The sequence below is a fragment of the Geotrypetes seraphini genome, chromosome 1 (assembly GCF_902459505.1).
Source record: "Geotrypetes seraphini chromosome 1, aGeoSer1.1, whole genome shotgun sequence".
Classification (NCBI taxonomy): Eukaryota; Metazoa; Chordata; class Amphibia; order Gymnophiona; family Dermophiidae; genus Geotrypetes; species Geotrypetes seraphini.
The window spans coordinates 145384977-145411280 of NC_047084.1; the positions used below are offsets into that span (position 1 = coordinate 145384977).

The window sequence follows — 26304 nt, forward strand, 5'->3', positions numbered from 1 at the left end:
GTCCATAAGCCATTATTAAGATGGATGTGGGGAGGGGGGAAGTGACGTCATCTCGCCGAATGGCAGCTTAAAGATGGATGTGGGGAAATCCACTGCTTTATTCTTAGCATAAGCAGCATAAAATATGTTTTACTCCTTGGGATTTTGCCAGGTACTTCTGCCCTGGATTGGCCACTGTTGGAAACAGGATTCTGAGCTTGATGGACCTTTGGTATGTCCAAGTATGGCAGCTCTTATGTTCTTAAAACTGAGCTTTTAGGGGTGCCAGAGGCAACTCGGGGACACTGCTCCTGTCTGCCTACATTGCAAGTGTTTGCGCTGGGAGGAAGTCTGATGGAGCAAGGGGTTCACCACCAACTCAAGTAGTTGTGTTTTTACTTTGGTTTTTAAAATTGCCCTCCATGCTACATAAATACCGTATTTGCCGGCATATAAGACGACTTTTCAGTACCTTAAAATCCTCCCCAAAGTCGGGGGTCGTCTTATACGCCGGGTACTGTTTACATGCCCTTACTTTACATGCCCTAACATCTCCTTCCTTACCTCCTTACGGTGCTTACGGTACTAGTAAACCTGCCGGGACATCAGTGTGACAAGGGTGCCAGCTCCTTCATCCTGCGCAGCGGGAAGCAGCGGCGCTCTGGCCCCACCCCTTTTCTCTTGACTACGTCTCTCGCACATGCGGCCGTGTGTGGAGTCTAGCCCTTAAGGAAGTTGCGGGGGCGAACAGGAGGCTTTTGAAGGCTTTTAAAGGGAAACTGTCATGCCAGCAAACTTGCTAGGGACTTGCCCGGCACTTGCTCTCTCCCTCTATATGTTATCTTCCTTCTATCATTGACAGTTTCAGTTTGGTTAACAGTTTAGAAAACAAATAGCATGGCAGCTCCCATGGGTTTATTGTTCTATTCAGCTTTAGTGAATTAATTAAAATTGTTGAAATAAATTCTGATGTTCTTTTAAGTTTTATTTGTTGTGCAGAAGGTGTGCGGAAGAAGGGGTCGTCTTATACGGCGAGTATATAACAAACTCTATATTTTAACTGTAAAAGTTGGGGGGTCGTCTTATACGCCCAGTTGTCTTATACGCCGGCAAATACAGTAAGTGTCCATTCAGAGGGAATTTGGTAATTTTGTTGTTTTAAGAAGAATGGTTGGTGGTTTTAAGAATCACAAGCATCTGACCACTCTTTTTCTATTATTGTTCCTATGTTTAAAGTATAGAATGACACTGGGAAAAAATCTGTCCCCTTCACTGTCCCATCCCCTTCACCGCCCCGTCCCCTTCACCGCCCCATCCCCACAGCATCTACCCTTCCTCTCGCCATCTCACTGCCCTTCGGCACCCTTCACGCGGTCCATACATCTCCCTCCCTCCCCCTTACCTTCTCGGCACGTTTTAAGGTTACAGACTTGTTAAAAGCCGCCGGAGCGTTCGTGCAGTCACGTGCGTGTGTGGGCGGAAGCTTCTCCTCTGATGCAACCGGAAGTTGCGTCAGAGGAGAAGCTTCTTCCCACACACGCACGCGACTGCACGTACGCTCCGGCGGCTTTCAACAAGTCTGGAACCTTAAAACACGACGCAAAGGTAAGGGGGAGGAAGGGTGATCGATAGATTCGGGTGGGTAGGTAGGAAGGAGGGAGGGGGCCGCGCGTGATCGGTGACCGCGCGTGTTCCCTCCCTTAACTGAAGGGACAAGGCCATTCACCACTCCACAGGACGGTGGATGGCCTTGTCCCCGTACCTGCGGTGAGCACCTTTTCCCCCTCCATCATTTTGGCGGGTTACCTGTGGCTTCTCGCAGCTAGCCCTGGGTAACATCCACTGTGTCATTCTCTAGTTTAAAGGTCACTAAATTTTCCCCTAAAGCTTTTATTTGGGAGAGTGATTTCCTCTGATGGGATGCCCCACCACTGTTTGGCTCAATACTTCTCTATTTAGGGTTACCAGAAGACTGGATTTCCATGGACATGTCCTCCTTTTCGAGGACATGTCCAAGGATCTGGACTGCTTTTCAAAATCCAGCACTTTGTCCGGGTTTTGAAAAGCTTCCCATCAAATTTGCATCAGGAAGGGGCATTGTGATATCATTGCATCGTGATGCTGTCTGGGGGCGGGGGCGGGGATGGGGGATGGAACGGGGCGTGACACAAGTGGAATGGGACAGGCCTGGGCGCATGGCCATGAGTCCGTATTTTCCTTTGGGAAAATTTGGAAACCCTAACTCTGTCTACTGATATGATTGTGTCTTCTTACCGGGTGACAGTAGCCAGGACCCTTTGGTACTCAACACTTTCCTTGTCCTCTGGCAACAAAAGAGCGGCCATTCCACCTGTTGCTAGAGCACCTCTGCGGTGGCAGGTTTGTACCAACAAATCCATGTAGCTCTTCAGGAAAAGCTTTTCCATGTTCACATACTTGCTGCGATCTGGCAACAAGAATTCTGGTCGATGACCTATGGACAGCAAAATAGGACACAGACTCAGAAGAAGACAGAATGGCTCTTAAACCTGTGAAAAACTATAGAATAAGTTAATTTGTTCAAATCTTCCTGAATTTTCCAAATAAAATATTAATGTGAATTGCATTTATTATTCTATTGTCCATTCATTTTAGCTTTTTGGAAATCAATATGGGGGTTAGCGCGTCGGATAATTCATCACGCGCTAACCCCTGTGGCACACCAAAAAACTAACGCCTCATCAATGGAGGCGTTAGCGACTAGCGCGGCAGGCGGTTGAACGCGCGGTATTCCGCGTGTTAACCGCCTACCGCAGCTTGATAAAAGAAGCCCAGAGTTACGAAAGGATTATGTTTGTTCCTGAGTTAGCAGACCTGTGATAGGAACAGGCCTGGGTATATAATTGATACACTACCCAATAAAGAGCTTTGTTCTATTTTACGCCGTGGATTGGCTGTGTCTGTGGATGGTCCTTGCCTCATGCTCACTCATACTATCAAGTTTCAAGTTTATTATAGAATTTGATTAATTGCCTATTCCAAATTCTAGGCGATGTACAAATTAATAAAAATTACAGAGTTAGGGGAAACAAACATAACTAACAAAAAAAACTAAATCTACTAAACATAATAAAAAACCAACTTATACATTACATTACATTAGGGATTTCTATTCCGCCATTACCTTGCGGTTCAAGGCGGATTACAAAAGGTTAATTTAAAAAAGAACAGAGTTACAATGATTAGCTAGAGAGGTAAATTTTAGATCTTATAGACATTTTGCGGGTTGTTGAGGGTGAGGTGGTTTGTAAAAGAGTTAATAGGTGGTCATAGTGGAGATTCTTTTGTTATTATTAGTGCAGTAATGGGTAGATCAAATGTCAGTTTTAGAGTTACTAAGAGGTCGTGGTGTTATTGCTGTTTCAGGAATTTCTTGAAAAGTGTGGTTTTTATTTCTTTTCTGAACGTCCTATAGTCTGGGGTGGTCATCAGAAGGTTGGAGATCTGGTTGTCCAGCCTTGCGGCTTGAGTGGCTAGGAGGCCGTCGTGTAGTTTTGTTCTTTTTACTTCCTTGATTGGGGGGGGTACAAACATAATTATACAAACATAATAAAACACAAGGAAAGGCTAGGAAGGATATACAATCTGGTTATAAAGAAAAACAATGAAGGTTAAAAACAATAGGAAAGGGAAAGAGAAAACTATCAAAAGATATAAAAATAAAATGAGAGTCATAAGCAATTCATTTAGTCATTGAATGCATCTTTAAAAAGAAAACCCTTGAGTTTGCTCTTAAATTTTTCCAAGTTCTTTTCCTCTCTTAAATAAATTGGAAGGGCATTCCATGTTTGAGGAGCTGTAACGGAAAAGATAGATTGCCGCCGTGTGTTAATAATTTTAAGAGAGGGAATGACCAATAAGTATTGGTCAATCGACCTCAGTAGTCTAGATGAAGTATAAGGAATCAAGGCTTTGTAAATAAAAGCTGGGGTTTTGAATGTCAGAGATTTAAAGGTGAGCAGAATTAATTTGTACATTATACGATGAGCACACAAATACGAACTTTTAGCCTTGGGGTGAGGGAGGACCACTTTCAAGCAGTTGGTTAATACTATGGGCTCCTTTTACAAAAGTGCGCTAGCGTTTTTAGCGCACGTACCGGATTAGCACGCGCTATAGCGTGTGCTAACTGAAAAACTACCGCCTGCTCAAGAGGAGGCGGTTCAGCGAATGGCCACCAGGATGATCTCAGGACTCAAGGATCTCCCATATGAGGAACGACTGGGTAAGTTGCAGCTGTACTCACTCGAGGAACGCAGAGAGAGGAGAGACATGATTGAGACGTTCAAATATGTCACGGACCGTATCGAGGTGGAAGAGGATCTCTTTTTCCTTAAAGGACCCACGGCAACAAGAGGGCATCCGTTGAAAATCAGGGGTGGGAAATGTCATGGCGACACCAGAAAATATTTCTTCACCGAAAGGGTGGTTGACCGCTGGAATAATCTTCCACAACAGGTAATTGAGGCCAGCAGCGTGCCAGATTTTAAGAAAAGATGGGATTGGCATGTGGGATCTCTTCATGGAGGTAGTTAGGGGGTGGGCCATTAGTGTGGGTAGACTAGATGGGCCGTGGCCCTTTTCTGCCGTCATGTTCTATGTTTCTATGTTTAGTTGCTAGTGCGCACGGCATTTTGGCGCGTGTAGTTCCACGCAATAAGGCCCTAAAGCACCTTTGTAAAAGGAGCCCTATGTGTGCAGGTAGTGAAAGAAAGAGTGTAAATAGCACATATACTTCAGAAAATGCCAGATCCTCATGCTATTTTCTTTCCCAATCTAAGCACAAATCTCCAGCTAGCAGTACGTACATTCACCACGGAACCCTGCATACATTTAGTTGAGCAGTGGGGACAAATTACCAAAGTAAATTAGGAAAAACCATGTTTGTCTCATAGATGCTGACGCTGTCCATCTCATCCTCCGAGTCCAAATTCGGGGCCATTGAGATGCAGAAATGTACTGCCTTATCTCAATGCTCCAAATTTCTCTAAGACTATTTTTTGGTTTCTTTTCAAAAATTCAGAACTTAATTTATACCACCATGGTAATTTTTTTCTCCCTGTTTAAACTGAGTAAAGAACCTATCAGTTGCGTATAAAGTTTATCAGTTTATACAGGTCATGCTTTTCTCACCAAACTTGTTGACAAAGGAGGCAGAATAGTCCCAGATCCCACAGTTCAGTCCAGCAGAATGATCTCTCAGCTCATAGAGGATTTCTTCCATCTCGAAGGAAGCCAGAATGCTCTCTATTAGCACAGTGGCTTTGATGGTGCCAGCTGGCAAACTCAGCTACCGGACAGAAAAGAAATAAAATCCAGGCATTAAAATGGGGGAAACCATCTCAAATGTAAGAATGCAAGAATTGCCCTGCCGGCTCAGACCAAAGGTCTGTCTAGCCCAGAATCTTGTTCCAGCAGAAGCTAGTCCAGGTCTCAAGTATCTGGAAAAGTCCCCAAAAAGTAGGAAGATGCCATGCTATTTAACCTCAGGGATAAGCAGTGGATTTCCCCAGATCTGCCGTATTGGTTTATGGACTTTTGTGCTAGAAATTTATCCAAACAACTTTACTTCTAAACGGTCAATCTTATTCGATATTTCCTATGCTGAAAATTTTAGGGGTTATTTTAGATCGGTCCTTATCTTTTAAGGCCCATACAGATTCTCTGGTTAAGAGATGTTTTATTGTCCTCTGGAAACTGCATACTATTAGGAAATATTTTGATTTTATATCATTTATAATTCTGGTTCAATATTCAATCCTTTCGATATTGGATTATTGTATGTTATTTATCTGGGATTGTATAAAATAACCACTAGCCGACTAAAAATCATACAAAATACAGCTATTTGTTTGATTTTTAATCTGAAAAAACACGATCATATCAGTGTATATTATCAAAAGCTTTACTGGCTTCCGTTTGAGGCTAGAGTATTATTTAAATTTGGATGCATTTGTTTTAAAGTTTTATTTGGCTTAGCACCGGTTTACCTTGTTTCTCATTTTAGTTTTTTTTTTAAATTTCTAAGAAAAATATCCGTAGATCTGGTTGGTTTTATTTTCCTTCAGCAAATGCATGTCGTTACAAAAAATGTTTGGATAGGACCTTAGCATTCCAAGCAGGATTAATAAATTCACGTTTGAATCTTGTTTCTCCATTTCTTAAAACTCACTTATTTAGACACTATAATATACATTATTGATTTTCATATTATCATGCAGTTCTAATGTATTTTTAATCTTTGTATCTATACTTATTTTAGTTTATATTGTGTTTTCCTTATTCATTAGTTTTAATGCTTGTATTAGTTACTTAGAATTTTATTATGTATGATGTTATTATTAGATTGCATGCTGAGTACCGATTGTGTAAACCGCTATGAACCGCTGATCAGGTGGTATATAAAAATAAATTATTATTATTATGCGGCATCTACTATTCAGGCAAACTGAGAAAATCCCTTCTCTCCAAAATTACAGGTCTTTGGAACGACCTCACCATCCTGTTGCGGAACCTGGACTCCCTTCAATTATTCCGCAAACAACTGAAAACCTGGCTTTTCGTCAAATTGTAATTCTATCCTCCCCCCCCTTTCTCTCCCCCCTTCTACACATAAGTTCATGTAATCCTTTTTCTTCTTCTCCACCTACTATTTAAGTTCTTGTAAATCGTGTCGAGCTCCATAACTCATGGAGATGATGCGGTATATAAACTTAAGGTTTAGATTAGATTAGATTAGATTATTAAACCCAGCTACATTAAGGCCCCCTTTTATCAATCCGCGTTAGGGTTTTTTTTATTGGTGGCTGCTGCGGTAAAAGCACCGACGCTCAGAGAACGCCTATGAGTGATGGAGCATTTGCTGCGATAAAAAACCCTAAGGCGGCTTGATAAAAGGGAACCTAAGTTACCCCCTCCTTTACTAACACGTAGCGTGGGTTTAGCGCCGACAGCGGCGGTAATTGCTCCAATGCTCATAGAATTCCTATGAGTGTTGGAGCAGTTACCGCTACTGCCAGCGCTAAAACCCATGTTACCCGTTAGTAAAGGAGGGGGTTAATTATTTAAATACAGCCTATCAACGGAGGTTGTCTACGCAGTTTACATTCAGATACTCAAGCATTTTTCCCTACCTGTCCCAATCTTATCCATGTGCTTTGAAAATGAGTTCCAGAGCTTCACTATATCCCAGCTGGGGATAAAATTATTCAGTTACGCTGATGACTTCACAATTATTATCCCATTTGCCAACTCCATCTCAGAAGCAATTCCAAAAGCATCAGAAGCCATAAACTTGATGGAACATTGGATGACAGACTTCAAACTCAAGCTCAATACTGAGAAGACAAAATTCTTTGTCGCTTCACCGCGCCCTCTTGACACCAAAACCCCACTAGACATCAACAAACATAACTACCCCATACAGCCCACCATTAAAATACTGGGTGTAACTCTGGACCAATGCCTCACCATGAAAGATCAGGTGGACTCCCTAATCAAAAAGAGTTTTTTCACCCTCTGGAATCTTAAATCCATTAAAGCATACTTTGATAACTCTGCCTTCAGAATCTTGGTACAATCCCTCGTATTAAGTCAACTCGACTACTGTAACATCGCCTACTTAGCAATCCCCCAAAAGAATATGCGACGATTACAACTAATGCAAAACACTGCGGTCAGACTAATCTTCGGTCTAAAGAAGTTCGATCACGTGACGCCATACTTCAAACAGCTACACTGGCTGCCGATGGAAGCTCGTGTAAAGTTTAAGTTCGCCTGCCTCTGTTTTAAAGTTTTCTATGGTCTAACCCCTAAATACATCACTGACCTATTCTCCTTCTCAGCCAACAAACACAAGAGAAGCTCCCACTCGCACTTCGTTTCTCCCCCGGTTAGAGGATGCAAACTAAAAAAACACCATGAGCATCTTCTCTCACATCAGGCTGCTCTATGGGGTAAAGACCTAGAACAACTCCTATTGCCCACCACTTATGAGGTATTCAGGAAACGCCTCAAAACTCACCTATTCCTGAAATACGTGGACAGCTGACCCACTTCCCTCCTTCCCCTCTCTTGCCCTTTCTCCCAATTGTTCCCACATCCCTTAAGTTAACTCAACTTGTACGCCACTAATCTTCTGTAAACCGCATAGAACTTAACGGTATTGCGGTATATAAACTGTTATTATTATTATTGTTATTATTATTAAACCCACTTTTTACAAAACCGTAGCGTGAATTTTAGTGCTGGCCGTGGCGGTAACAGCTCTGACGCTCATAGGAATTCTATGAGTGTCTGAGCTCTTGACACCGCAGCCAGCACTAAAAGCCACGCTACAGATTTTGTTTAAATCTTTTATTAATTTTTAAAAGTTAACAAAAATGCACTACAGTATCTACACAAACAGCATTATTCATATATGCATTTATAATCAATCAAAATCCCCACCCAACCTATACCTTGCAAGAGAATAAAACCATGACATATTTCTCTCCCACCCTCCCTCCCCCTGGGTGTGTGTGCAATATACCAACAGGATCAAAGGGAAAACCCCCAAAACCAAATACAACACAACCATAAAAGATATCAAAGGGCCCCAGACTAACTTAAATCTCTTAGTATGACCCATTATATCTGCATTCATTTTTTCAAATCTATAAGTTAAGCATAAACTTGCCCACCAAAATTAAAATTAAGGCGATCCCAGTTCTTCCAGTTACACGTAATCATTTGTATGGCTAAGGAAAAGCCGCCCTCTATATATGTCCAATGAGGGCTTCAGATGTAACATCGTCCCACATATGACTGCCTCATATGTCAAAGGAATCGATGCCTCAAGTATAGCATTAATCTGTCCCCATATCGACTTCCAGAACTTGAGTGTTAAAGGACAATAGAACAACAGATGATCCAGTGTCCCTATATCAAGATGACAATGCCAGCATCTATTAGACTTAGAACTATCTAACTTTTGTAAACGAACAGGGGTCCAAAAAGTTCTATGCAATAAGAAAAACCATATTTGTCTCATAGATGCTGACGCTGTACATCTCATCCTCCGAGTCCAAATTCGTGGCCATCGAGATGCAGAAATGTACTGCCTTATCTCAATGCTCCAAATTTCCCTAAGACTATTTTTTGGTTTCTTTTCAAAAATTCAGAAATTAATTTATACCACTTGGCGGCCTGATGTCCCAGCAAATCTGTCTGGAAGCATAGGACCTGCAAACTATAAGAGTTTTTAAAATTCTGCCATTAAGGGAACCCACTCCGAATGGCCTGCTTCAGCTGCAACCATCTATAATTTTGAGATTTTGAAATTCCAAATGATTGTTGCAACCGTGAAAAATCCAGCAGTTTCCCATTAGATATAACATCATCCAATGTACGAATGCCTGCCTGCATCCAATGCTTCCAGGAGATGCCAGACCCACCTATTTGAACCCTAGAGTTTAACCATAAGGATTGATAAGTGTATTTTTCCACTGGAACATCCGTTAATTTATTAATACATTTCAATGTTTTCCATGTATCAAATAAAATACTATTGTCCTTAACATATCTACGTAACTTTATCCTCCGAACATGAAACAATCGCATTGGGGACATGAGTTACCATTCTAAGTACAGCCAATCAGGAAGATGTTCCATGAGCTCAGGAAGGATCCAATACATACCCTGCCGCATGATAAAAGCTTGACGATATCTGTAGAAATTTGGGAAATTTACCCCACCCTCAACAATTGGTTTTTGATTTATACGCTACAGTTTTGAAAAAGGGGGGATAAGTGAAAAAATATTTCTCATAGCTGCTTTAAATGTGCTATTATAGAATTTCATGGAGTGTGGCCTAGTCTTTGTACTTTATACGTAAGAACATAAGAATTGCCGCTGCTGGGACAGACCGGTGGTCCATTGTGCCCAGCAGTCTGCTCACGCGGCGGCCCACTGTGTTTGGGCCTTTGCTAGGCCCGAGCCTTTCCAAAACTCAAACTTTTTAAACTTGCTCTGGCTTTCTCACAAACCAGGCAAACAGTCCTTTCACTAGCACAATATAGGGTTTTAATCCTGCTGCAAAAACATCAGGAACCTCCAGCTCTCCTGAGCTGGGATGGGAGAATTGCTAATACGAGCTGAATACGAGCTTTCATAATTCCCACCCAAGGTAATAGCAAACTTCTCCCCATAATAATTCCCAGTTCCTGTTACATTGAAGAAGCAACCTGGTGGGGGTGCGGGTGGAGGGAGAGTCCAGGGGTAGGCTGGGTGGTCTGGCAGGGGTGTGGGGGGTGTCCAGCAGGAGGGACTGGGCATCCCTCTTGCCAGTGAAGATCGCAATCACACGGGTTTGGGTGGTGCTCTGGCAGAAGAGATTGGGCATCTCTCCTGCCGCAATCATTACAAGTGCGGGGGAATGGGTTGCCTGGGCCACTGAGCTGATCGCGGCAGCCGCAATCTGCTCAGCGACCCGATTTGGAACTTATACCATATAAGTTCCGTCTGGCTGCCGGACGACTAAGTCTACATCCTGCCCTATCCACTCCTCCCAAAATGCCCCTTTTCGCTCTGGGCATACAGAGGCAGGGAAAAGGCCTAAGCTGGTTTTAGATACGTTTAAAACCAGTTTGATTATCGGTACTTAGACGACCAGTCTTTTTGATCGTCCGAGTACCAACTTAGGCCGGTTTTTGGATGTTTTAAAAAAATTATTATGAGCCCCATGGTGACTAGTGAGGGAACCCAAAATACAAAATCAATTACACACCACTCATTTAGGAAAGTACATCAAACAGCTCTCAGCTAGTCTTACAGGTATTTTTTACAGGCCTCAGAATTTGGGCCTACGCACAGTTGTGATACCACAAACTGAGATCCTCATCGTAGTGTTCTTGCTCCTGCTCCATCATCGGCCAGGGGACCCGATGTTATTTCTACTTTTTTTGTAAAATTTTTGTTTTTTTTATATAACTATATTCTCAAACTGCACGAATATTCTACTAAACCATTTTTAAATCTTATTTGCAACGGTATTTTCTTCACCACATCTCTTCACCAGTGTCCACACATTCAACAATTTGCTAGCATGCACCCATCCAACTGGTTGAAAAAGATTGACAAGAAAACTACTCATCTTCAGCAATGCTGCTTGTTCTTAAAAATGCCGACGCGGCCTGCATTTCGCGGAGTTTATTCTTATCCGCTGCTTCAGGGCCAGTGCTCAGGCATCAGCTATTGTTAAATTGTGCTGTCAACAATTTTCAAATTTAGGTTGTAGACTAGTGAGGGAACACATAGGAGAGAGAAGAAAAGGCAAATGGAAAACAGCCGCTTGAAGGAAAATTAGCAGACAGCAGACAGGAAAGCTGAAAAGAGAAACTGGAAAAATAAAACATCCAGACAACAAAGGTAGAGATAAAGCATTATATTTTGAATGATTTAAATGGAATATGGATAATAATGAGCAAAAATATTGTTTAACCGTGCAGAATTTGATAATTTTGTGTGCATAATTTTCAATTTTTTATGCACAGAATTCCTCCAGGAGAACAAAGATTTAACCCCTCCCCCCCTTTTTTTACAAAACCATGCTAGCGTTTTTAGCGCTGACCGCAGTGGTAACAGTTCCAATGCCCATAAAATTCTATGAGCGTCAGAGCTGTTACTACCGTGGCCAGCGCTAAAAATGCTAGTGCGGTTTCGTATAAGAGGGGATTAGTATGGGCAATGCGTGCTGTCTGACATCACTCTGCAGGCTATTACAGTATCTTTTTCTTTTTTTTTATATATTTTTATTTATTCATTTTTGAATTCTTACAAGTGAATTAAACATATTTTAATCAATTATCATATGCACTTGTATTTACAAACAAATCCTCTTATAATATAGAATAAATCCCCCCCTTTTGTCAATATTCCTATTTCCATATGATATACATTCCCCATCCCACCCCTATATATCTACTACCCATGTGCTAAGATATCTGATCATTAGAATAATTAGTCAATGGTTCCCAAATTTTTTTAAAATTATGAAGATTCCCTTGTTGTAACGCTAACACCTTTTCCATTTTATATATATGACAAACTGAGTTCCACCAAAATGTATAATTTAATTTAGTATAATCCTTCCAATTTTGAGTAATTTGTTGCATGAGTTTTTTTGTTTACATGCAGGAGTGTTTATTTTTAAGAAGTGGAGTTTTTTTGCCAGATGAAGCAGAACTGAGGCTTTTTCTCCACTTCTTTTTTCTTTTTCTTTTTCCTGCTTTCCTATGTTGTGCTGTGTGAATGACTGATGTGTCTGATTAAGGCCTTTTAGTGTTGCAGAGTAGTGTCTGATTCCATATAGGGTATTAATTTGAGTGAGAAATTGGATTTAACAGACCCTGGTCCCTAGGTGAAGTGTTCAATGTTCAGGGAGACCATTTAAAAATTTAAAAATAACTTAAAAACATTTCTTTTTAAAGACGCATTTAACCTTTAAATCTTAAATAATGTAGAAAACACCTCTGAAAACAAAAAGGTTAAAAAAAAAAAAATTTATATATAGGAAAAAAAATCTTCCCTTATGTTCTTTCCATTTACGGTTTTTTCCGTTAATCTAGCTTAACACCAATTCTGTAACTTTACCCTTTTTTTCTTCCTGTTTCCAAGTTTGTTAGTACGTTTGTTCGTCTCGCCCATTTTAAATAGTATGTTAATTTTATGACTTACTTTTATATTTTGGTTGTAACTCGCTTAGTAAATTATTGACAAGCGATTTATCAAATACAAATAAACTTGAAAAAAACTTGAAGTCGATGGCTTTTGAAAGTTGCGGGCAACGACATTTAATACTTCTTATGTATTTATGTTTTACTTTACTGAAAACCTTACCTTGAACTCAGTCCATACAAATATCTGATTCCAGAGTCTGGCCTCCAAAAAGCTTTCAACCTATAGCAGACGGACAAACAGGTATGAAATCCCTGAAACGTGAAGCATGTTTTTTTTAAGCCAGAACATCTACAAGGCTGTGGAACTGCTACATTTGACCCACACCCACACCAAAGAAACTTTCCAGACCAAAGCCGGGATAATATCCATGCAAGGGCAGCCTTCTGGTCGCACACCTCACCCAGCAACAAGGCCTCCAAAGAGTCAAACGTTCTCTGGGACTACGTAGCATGGCACTTACATTACACCAGGGGTCTCAAAGTGCCTCCTTGAGGGCCGCAATCCAGTCGGGTTTTCAGGATTTCCCCAATGTATATGCATGAGATCTATGTGTATGCACTGCTTTCAATGCATATTCATTGGGGAAATCCTGAAAACCCGACTGGATTGCGGCCCTCAAGGAGGGACTTTGAGATCCCTGCATTACACGGTGGAAGTTATAGAGTAGATGCCTCCAATTATCCGGCATTTGTCCGGGTTTTGGAAAGCCCCGACAAGCTCTGGCCGCATCTGGAGAGCCTATGAGCATGTGCGGATGACATCACACATGTTCCGCGCATGCTCCAGGCCCTCCAGGTACGGCTGGAGCTCGTCCGAAAGAAGAAAGGAGGCTTGGTGGAGGCGGAACACAGCAGGGTCATGTGTCAGGGTTTCCTGGAAAAAAATATGGTACCTCCATCCCTTCACCCCTTTACTATATGGGTAGTATAAGGCAACTCCAGTGGATTTGGGCAAGGTTTGTGGTGCTGAGATTGGGGTTTGTATATCCTAACAGTCGGGGCCTTGAACAGTCAGGCCTGCAAAGGGAGGGGGGAGATGCCTTCCAAGACAGGGACAGTCCCTGTCGGCCAATGGCACTCCTGAGTCTTGGAGTAGTTATCTCATTCCCCTAGATGTGAGAAGGGTTTCTGCAGCTGTTCAAACAAGCCATCTGAGGAAGAGCAAATGGAAAAGACCACCATGAAGGCAATAAACCCCTCCCCCCAACAACAGCTTAGCAATAGTGCATGGGCAAATTTCACACCGTCCTCATGGCTGCAAAATCTGCAATAGAATCTCACTTTATCCAGCACCCAAGAGGATTGGTAGATGCTGGATAAATGTAGTTTCTGGTTGCTGGAGAGTTACCATTAAAAACAGGCCTAACTAATACTATACTCCATACCATAAACTCTGTATTGACTTGATATTAATATTGAAATACAGTAAATAAAAGCAAAGAATTCCCCTATCCTAAGGTCTGAAATTCCTTTCTGCTTTTCCTTCTCAGGTTCCAGTTTTCTCTCTCACTCCAAATGCAGTTTTGTCTCCCTTCCCACCTCCCACTCTCTCTATCATTCACCCCCTCCCCCCCACACACACACACACATTTGTAGGTCCAGGGCCAGGCATCTGAGCCAATCAGGGCCTTAGGTTCCTCCTCGTGCATCACATGGTGCACCGAGGAGAGGAAGGCCTGTCATTTTCCATGGGCAGGGCTTAGAGCTGGAGGCACGTGCTTCCCTCCAGCTCCCAACATCTAGGAAAGGTACAAGGGGGGTTCAAAGGGGGGTTCAGGGAGCATCCAATGGCAGGAGGGAGTGAGCATCCCTCATGCCTTTTTTTTTCGAGAGTGAGGAAGGTATCTAATCTTACATAAGAACATAAGAATTGCCGCTGTTGGGTCAGACCTGGGGTCCATCGTGCCCAGCAGTCCACTCACGTGGCGGCCCTCTGGTCAAAGACCAGCGCCCTAACCGAGACTAGCCCTACCTGCGTATGTTCTGGTTCAGCAGAAACTTGTCTAACTTTGTCTTGAATCCCTGGAGGGATTTTTCCCCTATGACAGACTCCGGAAGAGTGTTCCAGTTTTCTACCACTCTCTGGGTGAAGAAGAACTTCCTTACGTTCGTACGGAATCTATCCCCTTTCAATTTTAGAGGGTGCTCTCGTTCTCCCTACGCTTGGAGAGGGTGAACAACCTGCTCTTATCTACTAAGTCTATTCCCTTCAGCACCATGAATGTTTCGATCATGTCCCCTCTCAATCTCCTCTGTTACCTTTCCCCTGGGGGGAGGGGAGGGGATGGATCAGTAGCACAGGGGTCCAGGACCGAGTGGGGGGCATGGCGCAGGGGTATTTGCCCAGGCAGGAGGGAATAGGCAGCTCTCTTGTCATGGGGATTTCGGTGCCGGTTCATGTGTGTGTGTGTGTGTGTGGGGGGGGGTGTCATTAGAGAGGGCCATCAGCATGGGGTTTTTTTTTCTATTTTTTTAATGGGGCAGTTTGTATATGTGTCATTACAAAAAAATGAAGCCCTAACAGCTGCTTCCCCTGTCACTGCTGTTAGGGCTCTGCATATGTGTCAATCGCTCACTGAGCGATTGATCTGTTGGGTTGGCATGCAAATGATTTGCATCTCCGTGCAAATCATTTACATGCAAACTTGCTGTTCCACAATCGCACTGATCGCTGATCCACAATCGGCCAGAGAATCAGCCAAAAGTGATCCAGTCGGTATTACCGACTGACTTTGGAGCATCTAGCCCAAGGACTCATTCACCTCCCTCCTCCCCTGCACCATGTGAATACTGCCTCTGCAATCACCCCAACATAGGAACTGAGCTGAGGATTTTTCACTTGACTTTGAGCACCTGAGCCACTGGTCTGATCCGGCTAGGGTTACCATATTTGCGAAGACAAAAAAAGAGGGCACATGACTCCGCCCCACACCACACCCAGAGGACATGTCCAGGTAAATCTGAGGTAACCCTATGCTGCGGATTATTTTACTTGAGGTGTAAGGAAGTGGATGGTAAAGAGATGAGCACTACCTCATTAAGGGTACAGTTTAGATTAGCTGCCTGACAGATACTAATACTAAGTATTTCTATAGTGCTCCCAGATGCATGCAGCGCTGCACAGTCACAAAGAAGAAGAAAACAGTCCCTGCTCAAAAGAGCTTACAATCTAAACGGCCAAGACAGACAAACAGGATGTCATGGATACAGTTAAGGGGAATGAATAATCAGCATGCTGGGTTGGAGGGCAGAGGAGAAGAGTTAAGGATTGAAGGCTATATCAAAAAGGTGGGGTTTCAGTCTGCTTTTAAACAAATTCGGACAAACTCAGATAATGCTAAACTGCCACAGTAGGTGATGATTGAGAGGGACAGGGACAGGTGGAAGGAAGCTTAAATGCCCTGAGAGGGTGAGGGAGAGGGTGAACAACCTGACTTTATCTACTAAGTCTATTTCCTTCAGTATCTTGAATGTTTCGATCATGTCTCCTCTCAGTCTCCTCTTTTCAAGGGAGAAGAAGCCCAGTTTCTCTAATCTCTCACTGTACGGCAGCTCCTTCAGCCCCTTAACCATTTTAGTTGCTCTTCTCTGGACCCTTTCGAGTAGTACCGTGTCCTTCTTTATGTACGGTGATCAGTGTTAGACGCAGTACTCCAGGTGAGGGCGCACCATGGTCCGGTACAGCAGCATGATAACCTTCTCCGATCTTTTCGTGATCCCCTTCTTTATCATTCCTAGCATTCTGTTTGCCCTTTTCGCCGCTGCTGCACATTGCGCAGATGGCTTCATTGACTTGTCAACCAGTATTCTCAAGTCTCTTTCCTGGGGGGTCTCTCCAAGTACCGCCCCGGACATCCTGTATTTGTGCATGAGATTTTTGTTACCGACATGCATCACTTTACACTTATCCACGTTGAACCTCATCTGCCATGTCGATGCCCATTTCTTGAGCTTGATTATGTCACGTGCAGATCTTTGCAATCCCCCTGTTTTCACTACTCTGAATAACTTCATATCATCCACAAATTTAATCACCTCGCTCGTCGTACCTATGTTCATATTGTTTATAAAGATGTTGAAGAGTACAGGTCCAAGCACCGAGCCCTGCGGCACTCCACTCATGACGCTCTTCCAGTCCAAGTATTGTCCATTTACCCCCACTCTCTGTTTCCTATGCTCCAGCCAGTTTTTAATCCATGTGAGTATTTCACCCTCAATTCCATGGCTTGCAATTTTCAAAGTAGTCGTTCATGTGGAACCTTGTTGAACGCCTTCTGAAAATCCAGATATACAATGTCGATCGGGTTGCTCTTGTCTACGAAGTTATTCACAGTAGTGAACACAAGAAGGATTGCGAAGACCTGCAACATGACATAAACACCTTTGAGAAATGGGCCGCGACATGGCAAATGAGGTTTAACGTGGATAAGTGTAAGGTGATGCATGTTGGTAACAAAAATCTTATATACAAATACAGGATGTCTGGTGCAGTACTCGGAGAGACTTCCCAGGAAAGAGACTTAGGGAGTACTGATCGACAAGTCAATGAAGCCATCCGCGCAATGCGCGGTGGCGGCAGTGGCGGTGAAAAGAGCAAACAGCATGCTAGGAATGATTAAGAAGGGGATCACAAACAGATTGGAGAAGGTTATCGTGCCGCTATACTGGGCCATGGAATACTGCGTCCAGCACTGGTCGCCGTACATGAAGAAGGACACAGTACTACTTGAAAGGGTCCAGAGAAGAGCGACTAAAATAGTTAAGGGGATGGAGGAGTTGCTGTACAGTGAGAGATTAGAGAAACTGGGCTTCTTCTCCCTTGAAAAGAGGAGACTGGGAGGGGACATGATCAAAAAATTCACGATAATGAAGGGGATAGACTTAGTAGATAAAGACAGGTTGTTCACCCTCTCCAAGGTAGGAAGAACGAGAGGGCACTCTCTAAAGTTGAAAGGGGATAGATTCCGTACAAACGTAAGGAAGTTCTTCACCCAGAGAGTGATAGAAAACTGGAACACTCTTCTGGATGCTGTTATGGGGGAAAACACCCTTCAGGGACTCAAGACAAAGTTGGACAAGTTCCTGCTGAACCAGAACATACGCAGGTAAGGCTAGACTCAGTTAGGGCACTGGTCTTTGACCTAAGGGCCGCCACGTGAGTGGACTACTGGGCATGATGGACCACTGGTCTGACCCAGCAGCGGCAATTCTTATGTTTTTATGTTGTATGGCAGAATAACTGCAGCTAGAATCAGATCTTTGCAGTGAAGATAATGACCAAAATGCTCATTAAGCCCACGTTGAAGGTGGGCATATTTTAGGCTGTACCACCTTTAATCAGTTCCATTTTCAACATGACCAAAGTGGGCAGCAAAAAGCCCAAATAACATTTAGCTTCAGTTTGTAGTATGTCCAGAGCAGCTGCTAGTAGAGTCATGACATAGCAGTACTCACCTAGAAAAATTACTTTATCCTGTCTGGTGAAAATCAACAGTTGATTGAACAAGATTTGTTTCTTTGCTGACATTGATGCCACTTCATTATGCTTAGGTTTGTGGCTTACCAGACACAACTTACACCTTTCATAAATATTGCTATCTTTTTAACTTACTAAATCACAAAATTTGACATAAACAGATTGCTTAAATGTTGAAGACCCAGCCATTTCACTCTAAAGGCATTTTGCTGGAAACCAGAAGCAGCCCAATAATGGACCTAGTAACACACACACACAAAAAATGAGACTGGTGACACTAAAAAGTGACTATCGTATTTTTTGCTCCATAAGATGCACTTTTTTTCCCCCCCAAAAAAAGTGGGTGGAAATGTAGGTGCATCTTATGGAGCAAATATACCCGCCCTGGTACCCTTTTTTAATTCTGTTGGTCCAGCGCTGAATCGTCATGAGCTTTCCGCGTTCCTGCCCCTACCTTGCTGGATGGCTGCCTCCTACTCTTGCGGCACACAAGGCAGGTGCGAGCTTTTTGCGCTCCTGCCTGGTCCCGCGCCACTCCCTGAATGGCTGCCGTCAGTTTTTACAACTCGTGAAAACTGATGGCAGCCATTCAGGGAGCGGCGTGGGACCATGCAGGAGTACGAAAAGCTCACACCTGCCTTGTGCGCTACTCTGTCACAAGAGATGAGGAGGTAGCCGTCCAGCGAGGGACAGGCAGGAGCACGGAGCACGGTCCAGCACTGCCGATGCAGTGCTGGACCGACAGAATTAAAAAAGGTACCAAGGGGGCGCTGCCTACCACTAGACCTGCCCTGTGCACTGTACCCTGTCCTGGCCTACCACTAAACCACTAGAGAGGGGATAGGGTACACCATTTGGTTCAGAATTTTTTTTCTTGGTTTTTCCTCCTCTACACTAGGTGCGTCTTATGGTCAGGTGCATCTTATAGAGCGAGAAATATGGTATATAAAGTTACTAGACATATATTACTCATTAATGAAAAATGTAATATACCTCGTATTACAGTTACTCATTACTTTTGCATGAAAACAACCATTATAGCTGCTCATTATTTTTAAAAGTAATATACATGTATTACTCCCCAACATTGAAAGTTCCTTGGAAGCTAAGTTAAGAGACTCAGACGTGACTGTTTAACCCGTGAGAACTGTGTCTGAGACAATCTAAAAAGGGCCCTGATTCATGAGGGAATACAGTATATAGTGACTTGTGAAACCTGTCAGGGAGAGAATACAAGAGTTGAGAGACTTAATTGAGAATGCAAAATATGTAAAGAAACAAGCCTGTTTATTTTCCCTTTGTGCATAAATTAAGCTTTTCTTATGACCTTGTCCCTAACTGCTGTGCATTTTATGAGGAATTCAGTCCTTCAGGTCGCTCACATGATCACAGGGATCAACAGTGCAGCGCCAAATATATGCGTCTGAAACAGCTTGGGGGGGGTAGCAATACAGGAATTAGCTATGTGGAGGCAATTCGGTCACTGGGTGCTCTAGCTGAGAACTCGAGCACCCAGATCTTGTTATAGAATTCAAGCATAACTCAGTATCAACATGCCTGGAACAACAAGCTGCTAATACGGGATGCTTGTGCACAACTTATATTATGTATATTGGTAGGAGCATCATTATTTGGTTTCTTGAATTCGATGGTCTGTTGAAATCACTTTTGTTTGCCTGATGAAATACCCTGATGCAGTCTGAGGCCGAAACGTGGCCAGGTTATATAGCGAGCTGAGTTTTTGTTCTTGTGGATCCACTGCTTAGCCAAGCCTCAGTGTTCTTCATAAGATAATTCAGGGGCCAGCATTAATGTCTCAGGTCGTATCTTCAAGACAAACAGTTATGTCTCAGAGATGCCTCCCTTGCATCCTAGCTAGCTAGCTGCGGCCCTGCATTTGAAGAAATGCAATTTCTAAATTGGAAGACACTGCAGATCCTCTGCTCCCTGATTGCCTTGAAGAGCAGCCCGTTCACTTCCATGCCAGCTATCGATCATTCCAATCAGTTGTTACCTTTGAAAGATAGAAGAAAGGCCCACTTTCATTTTCATACAGAGCTTTTCCGGTGTGGTATACCAGCAATCCATAATCAAAGAGAGGCCCTGGGATTTCCCTTCCGTTCACCTGTGAGGGATTTAAAAAGCACCACTTTTAGTACAAGGAATGGGAATGCAATGCCTGGTGACTGGTTAAACCTGCGTAACAAGAGCTGGTCACAGAAGTTTGAGCTCCACATTGGAGGTAGATACTATTTTAAATGGATCACTATCATATGATTTTGCTGTGAGGTCAATTGTCGGACCGGCTGATATTCAAAATGATTTAACCAGGGATTTGTGTGAATGGGAGGGGGAGGGGGGCCTCGGGGCCATTAGACTACCCGTGAATCTTTTTCATTTAACATCAGAGGGCAGGGCAGAGCTTGCTAGATTGGGTTGGGTTGGGCTCAGCTTAGCTCATGAGGGGATGGAAGGGGCCAACAGGAAAAATCCAGGGCAGGATATTTATGTTTTCATTATATACCACTTAAAGTCTAGGCAGTTTACAAAACAACATACCGAATAAATAATAGCAATACAACATAAACTCTCCCACATCCTCCCCTAGAAACATACTCATTTCGTTCATATAAATGAATTGTCCTATAACTAAACCGTCATGAGTTTTTAAAAGTATCACATAAATACATTGACAAATAACCATGTCTTCAAAAGTTTCTTAAAAGTATCCCTGGGTTACATAATCGTAACTGACCTGTCAATGAGTTCCAAAATTTCACCCCTACTATTGAAAACATAGAATTCCCGACCCTGGTATGTTACATAAGAACATAAGCAGTGCCTCCGCTGGGTCAGACCACAGGTCCATCCTGCCCAGCAGTCCGCTTCCGCGGCGGCCCGAACAGGTCACGGCCTGTCTGAGTCACCAGAAGGGGCCCCCTTGCCACCTTGGTTTCCCATTGAGTCTTTTCTTCCCATCGAAGTCCTAACCCTCCGGTCTTGCACATGCACGACCTGGTTGGATTTCTATACTTATTACTTGGTTTGCTTTCTATACCTGTGTTACATCCCAGCACCTCTCTCAGTATCCCACGATCCCCCTATCCCTCAGGAATCCGTCCAATCCCTGTTTGAATCCCTGTACCGTACTCTGCCTGATCACTTCCTCCGGTAGCGCATTCCAAGTGTCCACGACCCTCTGGGTGAAGAAAAACTTCCTTTCATTTGTTCTGAACCTATCTCCCTTCAGTTTCTCCGAATGCCCCCTCGTGCCTGTTGACCCCTTCAGTCTGAAGAATCTGTCCCTATCCACCCTCTCTATGCCCCTCATGATCTTGAAGGTCTCTATCATATCTCCCCTGAGCCTCCTTTTTTCCAGAGAGAAGAGCCCCAGCCTATCCAACCTCTCGGCGTATGGGCAGTGTTCCAGCCCCCTTACCAGTTTCGTTGCTCTCCTTTGGACTCTCTCAAGCACTGCCATGTCCTTCTTGAGGTACGTATCACATTTCTCTCTTTTATCAATGACAATCGCATATCCTGTGCAGACCTTAATTCCCATCTTGGACAATACAACTCCAACAAATCTCGAAAACATCCAGGGGCTGTATGATATAAAACCTGATGTACAATCAAGTCAATGCAGTGGTGTGGTAAAGGGGGTGCAGACCACCTGGGCATCATCTTGACAAGGGTGCAAGTGCCTCTCCTCCTCTCTGTCCCCCCCTGTGTACCTCTTGAAATGTTCGCCAGCGCAAGCAGCATCTTACACCTCCAGCTCGCGCCAACCTCAGCTCCCTGCTGACCTCACTTCATGATCAGGGGGCCAGGACATGATGTCAGGAAGGGAGCCTAAGCCAGCATGAGCAGGAGGTATAAAATACCACTCATGCTGGAGAACATGTCAAGGGTATGCGGAGTTGGACGCTCAAATGGCGGGGAAAAGTAGGGGGGGGGCGAATGCTAAGGCGATGCCAGGCGCCTCCCTCCCTCGCTATACCACTGAGTCAATAAGCTTGTTCCTGTTGCAGCTTAAACCAGAGCCGGCTCAACCTATGGACCAGGTGAGGTCCCGTCTCAGGTGCACCAGTGGTAAAGGGTGCCAAATTCCCAGTCCGGACTACCTTCAAGCTTCTAAAGGGATAGATGGCAGACCAGGATTTTATCACCCTTGTATCAACGGTGCCCTGAGTCAGTGCATCATCTAGTCCAGCAGAAGAGGAGGAGATCCCAGATCACTGGGGGGGGGGGGGGAAAGGAGAGATATACCAGATTGTGGGGGGGTGGGGTTTGCCAATGCAAAACTTGGCTCAGGTCTCCCTTGATCCGGCCCTGGAGACCTACCAGATCTTGTAGGAGGGGGAAGAGCCAATGCAAAAGTCGGTTCAGGCTGCCACAGTGCCTTGAGGCAGTCCTGGCTCAAACTAAAGCTGATTTTGGACAAATTGATCCTGTTTCAACTGTTTCAACTGGAGGAGTGTGTGTGGTGCAGTGGTTGAAGCTACAGCCTCAGCACCCTGGGGTTGTGGGTTCAAACCCTGCACTGCTCCTTGTGACCCTGGGCAAGTCACTTAATCCTCCATAGCCCCAGGTGCGTTAGATAGATTGTGAGCCCACCGGGACAGATAGGGAAAATACTTGAGTCCCTGATTGTAAAACCGCTTAGATAACTTTGATAGGCGGTATATAAAATTAAAATAAAAATAAAAATTATAATAACAAGTAATAGAGTAAGCTTGGAAATACCATCATATTATGTTCCACCATGTTCCAGGCTCTCGGTCTTAGCATAAGGATGGGTGCTTTTGATATATGAGGTACATCTAGCAGAAAAGGCAAAAGATATTGCAACATTAATCGACCCAGTGTATGCAAGACTTGTCTAAAGTGAATATTAGACGTTCAAGCAAGCTTCCATTTTATGTTACCTGGGATCTTGTTATGAACGGCTTGGCAAACATTGTAGATTCCTTTGATTTGATTAGAGAACGTTGGACAGTTTCCATCATCAAAATCCACCTAGGTAGAAATAAACAGGACTGTGTAAGACCGTGTCCCGCAAACTTTTTTTTTCGCCCCGCTAACGGAGCAAATGTTTTTCTGTGCCCACACAATCCTTGTCTCGTTTTCCCTGAGCTCGGGGTCGTGTCTGCGGGCCATCCGAGCGTGCACGGATGTTGACGCAATGACGTCGCAGGCACGTGCATGATGTCATCACGTCGACGTCCACGCTTGCTCGGGAGGCCCTGCAGACAGGGCCCCGAGCTCAGGGGAAACGAGACGAGGTTTGTGTGGGGGTGGGGAGGGGGAGAGGCCCCGATGCCAGAAGTGGACACTCATCCCTGGCAGCACGCCCAGATCTCACCGCGGCAGGTGTAAGAGCTGGAGAAAGCAAATAGAAAACCACAGAGTCCCCTGAGAAACCTCAGCATACAGAGCTACCATATATACACCAAAGAGTTCCCTTAAATATTGTAAGATTTCCCTCCTTTTGTTTTTTTCCTTCATTGTCCGCTTTACTTTTAAAATATTGTAGTTCTCCTCTCTTACCTCTCGTTCAATTGTACGTCAATATTATGTCCTGTTTTTATTAGTCTCTTGTTTGTGTTCCCCTTAGAATTTATAATAGGCATTTTTTCAAAATTTTAATAAACTTGAAACTTAAACATTAGAGTCCAGACAGCTTTTGCCTCTTAAACTGGTAGAGGGAGTCTACTACTACTACAATTTTTATTTCTATAGTGCTGAAAGGCATACTCAGTGCTGTACATTTTAACATACAATAGATGGTCCCTGCTCAGAAGAACTTACAATCTAATTTAGACAGTGCATTTCAGGGTTGGGGAGGTTATAGTGGGTCTAGTTATCCAACAGCAGTAAGGGGGAGTTGAAGAGTTGAAAGCAGTTTAAAAAAAGTGGGCCTTTCGCTTGGAGTCACTTAGGAATCCAAGCCACCTTCACAGGGCAGTCATGAATTTTTAGGAAAGAGCTGTTCCATGGCTCTTTTCCTGAGGGGTTTCACTAACATACTCAAAGCAAGAAATTCAAAAGCTGTTGGAACTCTAATTAATAATTATGATAATCCATTCTTACATTTTGATTGTCTGAGTGATGCTAAAGAGCAAACATGTTGTTAACAACCCTGAATTATCTTAAATATTAAAATGTTATTTTTGACTTTCTCTCACGGTTTGATAGCATCACACAACCTGCTACGCAAAAGACCCCACCTGTTCATCCAGAGCAAGGATTTCGTTTGAACACTGCATGGCGCACTTTTACCTGGATACCCTGGGCGGTAGATGTCAAAGCACGGAGAAAACGCTCCGTTTGGGCTGGAGCTGTGTCCCCAATGTCCACATGTCTACTCTGCAATCGGCGCGGGACCGGCAGCACATTCCAGCCCCTGTCCCTGCGAACGTGGGCCGTGTCGGGCGAATAACCCGGATAAGCATTGGTTAAATCCAGCTGGGCTTTTCGAGCAGCTCGCTGCCAGAGGATCTGCAAATAGATTGCAACATGTCGTTTGCATTTGGCCTGTCACAGTCTCTTTCTAAAGCAGGGGTGTCAAAGTCCCTCCTCGAGGGCCGCAATCCAGTCGGGTTTTCAGGATTTCCCCAATGAATATGCATGAGATCTATTAGCATACAATGAAAGCAGTGCATGCAAACAGATCTCATGCTTATTCATTGGAGGAATCCTGAAAACCCGACTGGATTGCGGCCCTCGAGGAGGGACTTTGACACCCCTGTTCTAAAGTCTGTCTTCATGAGTTACATAACAATTGGGTAAAATAAAGTTAAAGCAGAAGGGAAAGTGGAAATAAGCTGCTTTCTTAGGAGCTGCACTTTCTACTATCGTGTCTCACTAAATGATTCACGGTTTTCATTAACATCTCCTTTCATTGCTATAGTGCTATCCGATTGCCTTAAGTTTCTTTACTGATAGAAGGTGCTAAGCAGGGATCTCAAAGTCCCTCATGAGGGCCGCAATCCAGTCAGGTTTTCAGGAATTCCCCAGCGAATATGCATTGAAAGCAGTGCATGCACATAGATCTCATGCATATTCATTGGGGAAATCCTGAAAACCCGACTGGATTGTGGCCCTCAAGGAGAGACTTTGAGACCCCTGTCAGCTAAAGCAATACAGAGTCAAGGAGTTCAGAATTCCTGTATTGTTGTCCTTTCGTAAGCGCATTAAGGCTTATTATTTTCAGGAAGCCTTTTCGAGGACATGTCCATGGTCTGGACGGCTTCCCGTCAAAATCGCGTCGTGAAGAGGCATCCGCGTTGCGTCTTCGCATGCGCGGATGCTGACTGGGGGCGTGGCTGGATGGGGCTGGGGGCGTGGCCACGGGTCCGGATTTTCCAGCGGGAAAATCTGGTAACCCTAGTGATAAGATATTAGGAAAGATAGATGATGCGTGTAAGATTAAGGATGGTTGCTTTATATTCATCGCGGTGGCACAACAATATGAAAGCTACGGTTATTTTGATGAGAAAGTTACAGTTATTTTGATGAAAAAGAGATAATGTTTGATTCAATAAGCTCCATTATTGGAGGACGGAGTTAGTGGACCACTTACCCCATCCTGGGTAAAGATGACTACCCTAGCAAAATGACTAATTAGGGCTGAATTGCATGGTAATATTCTAGCCCAGGGGTGCCCACAATTTTTGGACTTGCGAGCTACTTTTAAAATGACCAAGTCAAAATGATCTACCAATAAAATTTTAAAAACACAAAGCACGCTGTACGCAGAGAAAATGTTAATTATCATTTATATTCCGTGGGTTTTCAAAGAGGTCAAGGCAGATGACTTTATGCAATGTCACCTCAGTAACAACTATACAAAAATAGACAAATATACCCCTCCCTTTTTACTAAACTGTGATAGTGGTTTTTAGCGCAGGGAGCTAAGCTGAATGCCCTGCGCTGCTCTCGATGCTCATAGGCTTCCTGCGCTAAAAACCGCTATTGCGGTTTAGTAAAAGGGAGCCATAGTGCAAAATATAGACAGCAGATATAAATTCTCAAAATGGACACATTTTGATCACTAAATTGAAAATAAAATCATTTTTCCTACCTTTGTTATCT

The 26304-nt window shown here is 43.6% G+C and overlaps 1 protein-coding gene across 3 annotated transcripts in view; it reads right to left on the reverse strand.

Moving 5' to 3' along the window:
* LOC117358035 (malate synthase, glyoxysomal-like) overlaps positions 1–26304 on the reverse strand; it is a 90739-nt gene that overhangs the window by 48941 nt on the left and 15494 nt on the right. For all 3 annotated transcript variants that reach the window (XM_033939460.1, XM_033939469.1, XM_033939453.1), the window contains exons 3-9: positions 24490–24708; positions 23136–23226; positions 22954–23030; positions 20225–20335; positions 12895–12954; positions 5152–5308; positions 2254–2452 (exon numbers count right to left, since the gene is read on the reverse strand). In XM_033939460.1, the coding sequence (XP_033795351.1) occupies positions 2254–2452; positions 5152–5308; positions 12895–12954; positions 20225–20335; positions 22954–23030; positions 23136–23226; positions 24490–24708 (914 nt within the window). The remainder of the gene's footprint in view (positions 1–2253; positions 2453–5151; positions 5309–12894; positions 12955–20224; positions 20336–22953; positions 23031–23135; positions 23227–24489; positions 24709–26304) is intronic.